The following is an 8,260-nucleotide window of genomic DNA, read 5'->3' on the forward strand; positions in this document are numbered from 1 at the left end:
AAATCTTTTAACAAATAAGCCACAGAAATAGAGCAAAAACAGAGCATGCATTTCTATTTAAGGTCAAGCTTCCAACATTTTTGAAGACAACGCCAGGCCACACGACAACAAGGTTCATATATTCCTACCCAATACTTGCTGCAGAAACCAATTCTTCGGAAGCATAACGGTAAAGCTTCGACTACGACAAGTAACGGTTGAAGCATAAACTGCTAAAAACAGCATTAGAACTCGGACCAAGTGGAAAAGGTATCAAATCTAATACAGTGCGAATTTATTGGAAATAATTATCAAACTTGGAAAACACCAGAGAAGCAGGATGTAAGAACAGGACATATGAAAAACGGTTACGTTAAACCGGCATGGCTTTGCACAAGATTTAAGTTTCAATACATTCCAAGGTACTCGCACCCTTCTCGAAAATATAAGCCTATGCAACAAAGATATCATGAATCCTTATTCGATGCCAGTAGCAGAAAAGATTGCAAGAATAGAGGCTAAAGTGAATCAAAAGCTTTCCACCTAATTCTCAAACAATCATCAACAGTAATCTGAAGTCGATACAATTGAACATCAACACATCACTTGGAATTCGACTTCGAAAAGTTTTATATAACAGGAAATTATAAAAGAAAAGAAACCGACACTTTTCCACCATTTAAAGCGCCCATAGGCCATAGCTTTCCTTTTCAACTTAGCATGCAAAGTTGATCTTTAAGTGGGAAAAAAAAAGGAGGGAAACACAGTTTAAAGCAGATCGTGTTACCAACTTACCATACCCAATATTCAACAACCACATTAATACACCAGTTAATATCAAAACCTAGAAGAGAATATGAACTACTGATTACCGGCAAAATCTAGAGCAAAATATGAACTATTTCCTGAAGTAAAATTTCAGGGTTCACCAAAATGTATTCGTTCTCTCTGATATTTATCAATGTTATACATCAAGTTAGCTAGGTACCTAAACTCAAAAGGGGAACCCATAGCATCATTCTTACAAACATTTTCGGTCAGGGTTAGATGAGGAACTACCTATTTCAGTACCTAAAAGTTCAAAAACAAAACCCTTATGGAGCCATACCAATCAATTCTTTGAACCTAAATCTGATAAAGCTTTTAAAGCAACACATTGATTCAATCAATGCACATAAAAAAGCAAGATGAAATGAACTAAGACTATCATTGGCATACAAGGAAATTAAAATGAAACATTCATTGAAAATATGAAAAAATCCATTGATTGAGCTTGTCAAGGTGAAAACTATAACAATGACTAAGCAAAAGAAACACTTAAAGGCTTCAAAGTACAACTTAAAGTTCCATAAAACGTCAAAGTATGTTGAGAAGTACCTATCTCCAAAGCAACAGCGGACAGAATATACACGATTAATACCGAACACCATGTAATTGTTGTCAAAAGGCTACAACTAATCTCAAAGTACCCAACCTACTTATTTGACCCCTGTATGAGCCGATGTCTAACAGTCGAAAATGTGCAACTTGCTTTGCCTCCATGAGCCAGCACCAGGGTCCCAATCCTTGTTCAATTGCAACAACCCTCCAAGAAAACCAACTCCAAAAACATATCAAGCTACACCTTTTTTTCATCAAATTCCCTACAATTTTATGGTCAAACTTGAATAGAGTTCTCCATCTCCTCCCCATCGCTACAGCATGAATTGGTCACAGTTTTCTTAGTTCTTCCTCACAATTAAGTAACTGCCTTGCATCAGTCCCTGTGATTTTCTTCTGGCTACACTCCTCAACCAAACCCTTCCCCCTTGCTTTCATATTCAGAATACCGCAGAAGAAATCAGTCAAAACCGTTTCATAACCCGGCATTTTCGCATAACCCGGAAAATAGTTAATGTCGATGATAAGATAACGATTCCCAAATCGGGTATCCCTTATCACATCAAAGTTAAACAAATTCAACTTCATGGCCTTTCTCAAACCTTTAGCAATATCTGTCATAAAACTTTGTGGCGGCAATTCAGTATCCTCCAAATGCATCATCTTATAATACTGATCATCATTTTTCTCGTGAGTAGGCAAATTTGAAACTTGAGAAAACCGTAGAGACTCTTCTAAAGTCTTCAATTTTTCTTCGGAAACATCCGGCAATGACTTCCTTTTAACACATTGCACATAGTCCCCAACCACGTAAACCTTGAAAATAACCCCTCCATGGTTAACAAACTCCTGCAATACAATTGGGGGTTTAAGCTTGTTCAAGCCATCGCTGTTGAAAACCAGTGTCATTTTGTGCGATTTAGCGCTCCCATCAGCCACCAATGGCTTCGCGATCACTGGAAACTTAAGCAACTCCCAAGCTTGGTTATCCAATAGGGTTTCTTGATCGTAAATCACAATCTGTTTAGGGATCCCAAATGTTTCGCTTTGATTCTCTATTTTCAGTTCCGAAACCACCTGCAACATCGAAATCCTGTTGTGTAGCCGTCCAATTGCGTCAGGAGAATCGACGATTACGGCATTAGGGTTTTGAGAACGGAAATCTTCGAGCTGGCTCTTCCAATCCTCGCCGTACAACTTGTGAAGCACGCAATCGAACGGCCCTTGATCAACCAAAGGACGCTCCCTGTCGATCTTAACCAGATCCACACCTCGCGATTTTGCCAGATTCACCAGAGATTCCCGAATAAAACTGTCCTCTTTCTTCGGCAATAGTGCGTAGCCAATCTCGAATCTCCTCTCTTCCCCTGCCATTCCTCTGATCTTTTCCCCCACAATTCGATTCTATTTTTATATACAAAAAGGAATTCTCTTCTTCCCACTTGTTTTCTCCGCCGCTTTAATGCTCGATTTCATAAAACGAAACGCTCGTTTCTTTTAATTTTAGATTTTCCCGAGAATCAAACAAAAACGAATTTACCACCAATGATTCATCCAAAAGACTCAAATTTTTGGAATTTTTTAGAATGGGTTTTATTTTTTAAAAATATATTTGATTTAATTTCTGGCAAATTTTCGCTAGAAGCTTTGAAGAAATCGAAAAATAACGAAATGCTATCAGCACGAGGAAGATGTATTTATTTATAACCATGACGACTGGGGTTAGGACGATGATAAAGTAACCAGGGTGACAATTCTAGAGAGACACGTGGCGTGTTCTGGTGATGATATGTGAATTCGTGCTGCACAATTAAGAGAATACGTGAACGGTAGATGTTATAGATAAATGTGACAGCTGGGTGATGACGGGTCAACGTTTGATTGAAATGATGTGGAGGCTTTAGTTTCTCCTATTTTGGGGAAAATCTTGGCAGGAAAGAGAATATGGAATTTGAAATGTGTGGAACTCATTTACTACTTTTAGATTTTTGATTAGGATGAATATATATTTTAAAATATTATTATTTAAATCTTAAAATCTAATTCAACCTGATTGTTATAAATTTGACATGTTAAAATTAGCTTTAAGATTGGGTAAACTACAGAGTTGGTCCCTCTTATTTTTAACTTATTTTGACAATTGATTTTGAAAAAATTATATCATGATCACTTTTAATTTCTATTTGTCTTATTTTGGTGACCGAGTCTTAACTCATGTTAAGTTATGACGTGTTAGCAAATATGGTTAAATTTTACCTTGACCCTCTATTGTTGTGACTGTTCATTATCGATCTCCATTGTTGACGACTCTCGTACCTTTAAATTTATAGTTCACTACTTATTTGACATCATAAATGTGATTATGATATCTGTTTCATTGAAAAATATCACGAGCTTCACAAATCTTGTTTAAAACCCTCATGGTTCATTTAAATATAAACCATAATAATAAATTTAACATTATAGTATTTTAAAAATAAGGACATAAAAAATTTCCATCTATATCATAATACATTTATGTTATAATGATAATAATTTATTTATATAATAATTGATTTTTGATTTTGATAAATTATAGTATACAATTCATCAAACTATACGGATAGGATCGACATGATTACACATATCTTATTCAGTATTCTTTAAAGGATTTTTGATATTTTTAAACAATAAAATAAAAAAGGGTTTTATTTTTCTTTTGTTTAATCGATGAATGTGATGACGGTCTGTAAGGTGTTGGTGTTGATTTATTTATTTTTTTACTGATGAATATGCAAGCATATGTAATATCAATATATCATAATATAAGTTTGTTTTTCTTCCTTTTATTGTATCGTATAATTGTATCTGCATTGAGTTTTAGCTTCTTCATGTATATATAATTGCTTAGATTCAATTATTGTGAGCTAATAGTTGACAGAACTAAAGGATATAAACTCCTTTAAAATATCAATTATTTTAGGTTTAAATGAGTTGAGATTCGATCTGTTTTAAAATTGAGTTTTTATGTCGTATCATCTAAAATTTATTTTATTTCAAAATTATGTTCGAATTAAATTGACGAATTTGAATTAAATTTTATAATTATGAGTTTTATCTTTTAAAATCATATATTTAAATATTATCTAAATTTTATAAAAAATTATTTTGACATCAACAACCGATAAGTGAATTAAATTTAATTAGGAATGGATCAAGGAGAATATTGAGACTGGTGCACCTCTAAAAATTTCTAATTTTCATATAAGTATTTTCTTTTTATTTTCTATTAATGATCTAATTTCGTACCTCCTAAAATTTTATAAATTTAGAGTTCTTAAATTTCTAATATAACTTCTTAAAAGTTCACATTCTTCCTCTGCATAAAATTTTATATTCGTCTCTGAATTCAATGATTAAGAAAATACCTTATTTACTGGTTGATATAAATTATAATATACAATTTAATTTATATAAATTATTTTGATTTTTATATTTTAATTTATTGAAGAGATAATTTACACCTAAAGTACCTTATATAGTACACAAAATATTGGAAAATGAAGGCGAAACTTACATGTAATATACAATTTATGAAAAGTTATATAAATTAAACTATTATTATTATATTATAAAAATATTATGATCTAGATTTAGAATTTTGTTATCCTTATTTTTAAAGAAATAAAACAATAAATTTGTTATTATTATTTATTTTTAAAGGAATTTGAAGAGTTTTAGATCATGTTTGTGGAATTTATGGTATTTTTTTTTGATAAAATATATACTAGATTCATATTCAGGAGGTAAAAATGAGTGTTTTAAATTTTGAGGTCCAAAGACCATCGATGACAACCGTCAATGGTGACGGTGATGGCAATCGACAATATATGACAGTGGACAATGGGAACTTTGATTGGATTTAAGGGTGAAATTGATATTTTATCTAAAGTTGTGATGTTAAATTAGTATTTTATCCAAAGTTTAGGATCATATTAGTATTCTTTCTAAAATTACGCAAGTCAAGCTAAAATTTAACCATCTTTACTAATGTGTCATATCATCAAATTAATGGGAGTTAACGATTCAACAATCAAAATGTAATAAAATGATAATATAAATGATCAAAATATAATTTTTCAAAACCTATTTCCAAAATAATATAAACCAAAAATAAAATGAATCATCAATGTTGTTTTCCCTTTAAAATTTATCAGCACTATTTTTTATGTAATAAATATACACTAATTTATAATTTGATACACCTTTTTTTTTTTGTTGATAAGAAGGTTGGCTGCTAACGCCGGTCAATCTTCTTTTCTAGTCTTGATCGATGTATTTATATTATTTTAGTATGCGTCAACGTAAGATTATTATGGTTATTGATAGGTTGGCAGTCTAGGTAGATTTGATAGTTACACTTTGGATGTTGTTCTGTCGCATATGTGAATTTATCAGAAATATTGTCTATACATTTTAGTTGACTAAAAATCTATATTTAGAGGATGTAGGTTAGTTGGAGACTCTAAAAACCAAAGATTTTCGGGGACGCTCGGAGGCCTGACAGGTGGGAATTTGAATACTGTGATTTTGGACTATATTGCAATGTACTTCAGCTCATGGAAGATCAATGATACACAAGCAAGAATGGTTCAGAAGTGAACTTCAAGTCCTTAGTAAACTAGGATGGCTATAGAATTATCTTTGGGAGAATATTTATCGTCTAATGCTAAGTTTGATGCCAATTATGTGAGATGGTGAGAAATACCATTTGATTAAAGAGATATATGATGAAGTTCATCGTTGCTCTCCGGGTTTCCGAATCGAGTGACTACACCATACCAGTCTTGGTGGTGTATTCGAACTTTCATGATTCCGGTAACCGTTTTCATGTTATTGCTTGCTGGAGCACCTTTAGCAGTCTTGAAAGGTGTAGTTTTCGTTGTGTTCACCGCCACCGCCGGTGCTTCTTCGTGCTATTTTCTGTCGAAATTAGTTGGGCGCCCCACTTGTCATTTCCCTTCGGCCTGACAAGCTGAGCTTCTTCCATGCCCAGGTAGCTCAACGAAGGGCAAGCCTGTTGAACTATATGCTTTTCCTGAGGCTTACTCCAACTTTTCCGAACACATTCGTTAACGTTGAGTCACCTATTGTCGACGTGCCTTTGCGTGTTTTCTTCATTGCAACTTTCATCGGAGTCATCCCCGCTGCATACATATTAGTCGGGATATTTTACTTTGAACTTCCATGTAAAAGTCCCCTGTTATGCTATTCCGATACTCCAATAATGTGTGTTTTCTTGTTTCTTCTGCAAAAAGAATAGCTCTCGGAGAGTTAAATCAATAGGGGATCTTTACGACTTCAACTCGATCGCCACTCTTTTCGTTATCCTCTCATCGGGATCGTCTCCGTCATACAGACACTAATGAGCAAGACCAAATCATAGCATTTTACTAGCTGAACTTGCTTGTACATGAGGAGTCCAAAGGGTTGCCACATTGTGCTACTGCTGCTACTATTTCTCGGATTTACGGAATTCACACCGGATATCAAATGTGGTGGTCGGAGAAGGTATCACTGTACTACCATTTTTTTTTTCTGTTAAGTGCCTATGCGACATTCTTAAAATATAAAAAATTGAACAATACTAAGTAGACAGTCCATTTGCCAAGACTCACCAAGTATATAGTTCCATTGTCATAGTCAGCAGAGGAAATTAAGGGCAAAATAGATCCAAATCCTTCTCACAAGGACTCGCTCAATACCCAAAACTGCTACATTTAAAGCTTGTTTTAAACACTTGTTCATGATCGAAAACCCGAAAAAAAAAAATGGGTCCCGAGCCAATGCTATATGCAATCCATTGTATTCAATGTCAACATATCTTGCACATCCACCCTCATCACCAGCCTACAATCTCCCAGTACCTGTGATGATAACAGTAATCTTCCTCCTTTCCTTCTTATTTGGTTTCTTCACAATTCATTTTTGCGTGTATCCTTGAGAACGTTGTAACTCATAGGCCGATGATGCAAATAAAAGAAATGGTCTCGATCCCGAGCTAGTCCAAGCTTTCCCGACGATCTATTACTCTACGGTCAAGGAGTTTCGTCGCGAGAAGTACGGCCTCGAGTGTGCTATTTGCTTGGGAGATTTTGAAGACGACGACCTACTCCGACTTTTGACGATTTGTTGTCATGTTTTTCACCGAGAATGCGTCGACCTTTGGCTTGAATCAAACAAGACGTGTCCGGTTTGTCGCCGGTAGCTCGACGCGCCGAGGAAATCATTGGAGAAATCTCCAGTGCTTCTTCACAGCAATTCCCTGCACGAGATCAGAGAGAATAATCGGAACCAAAACAGTCCGCTTCGCAATGCCGTTTGCATTGACATTAAAGAAGATAGTAAGGAGGAAGAAGCCGAAGCACAAGGCAACTCTTCGAGTAAAAAGGTAAAACATCATACGAAACGTGAAGGGATCGAAAGGCTTTACAGGTCGAACTCGACGGGGCACTCGATAGTTAGGATTAGAGAAGAAGATAGCAAGTATAGATTGAGATTTCTTGAGCATGTGAAGATAAGAATCGTAAGAGGCCATAAAGCTGCAATAAGTTGTATATCTTTTAGAGATTTTACGAGCCCCTTGAACTACACAAATGCAGCATTAGGTGAAAACTAAATTCCTATTATTAGTAGGATTTGAACCCATAATTTTAAACTTAAAATATTATTTTTAAATTAGTACTAGTCGAGATAAAATTTCGAGATTAAATTAAATATATCATTTATTCAAACGAGCTGTTGAACTTTGTTATCTACTGTACTATATTCGCAATCCCATGTAGCAGCCATGACCATGACTCTCAGGTGACAAACAGTTTCAGCTCCTTAGGACAAGCTGGTAGTGGTGGTGGGGATTTGA

General features: G+C 34.6%; 1 protein-coding gene and 1 pseudogene across 1 annotated transcript; one reads left to right on the forward strand and one right to left on the reverse strand.

The window, feature by feature from the left end:
* Nucleotides 1-1,200: 1,200 nt before the first annotated feature.
* Nucleotides 1,201-2,942, reverse strand: LOC120191666 (inositol-tetrakisphosphate 1-kinase 1-like). Its single transcript, XM_039194574.1, has one exon. It carries the CDS (start codon nt 2,731-2,733, stop codon nt 1,690-1,692), a length of 1,044 nt encoding a protein of 347 aa, XP_039050505.1. The 5' UTR covers nt 2,734-2,942; the 3' UTR covers nt 1,201-1,689.
* A 4,225-nt stretch (nt 2,943-7,167) lies between these two features.
* On the forward strand, nt 7,168-8,017 carry LOC120191829 (annotated as a pseudogene).
* The last annotated feature ends 243 nt before the right edge of the window (nt 8,018-8,260 follow it).

This window comes from Hibiscus syriacus, unplaced genomic scaffold, assembly GCF_006381635.1.
Source record: "Hibiscus syriacus cultivar Baekdansim isolate YM2019G1 unplaced genomic scaffold, ASM638163v2 tig00116971_pilon, whole genome shotgun sequence".
In the NCBI taxonomy this organism is placed as follows: Eukaryota; Viridiplantae; Streptophyta; class Magnoliopsida; order Malvales; family Malvaceae; genus Hibiscus; species Hibiscus syriacus.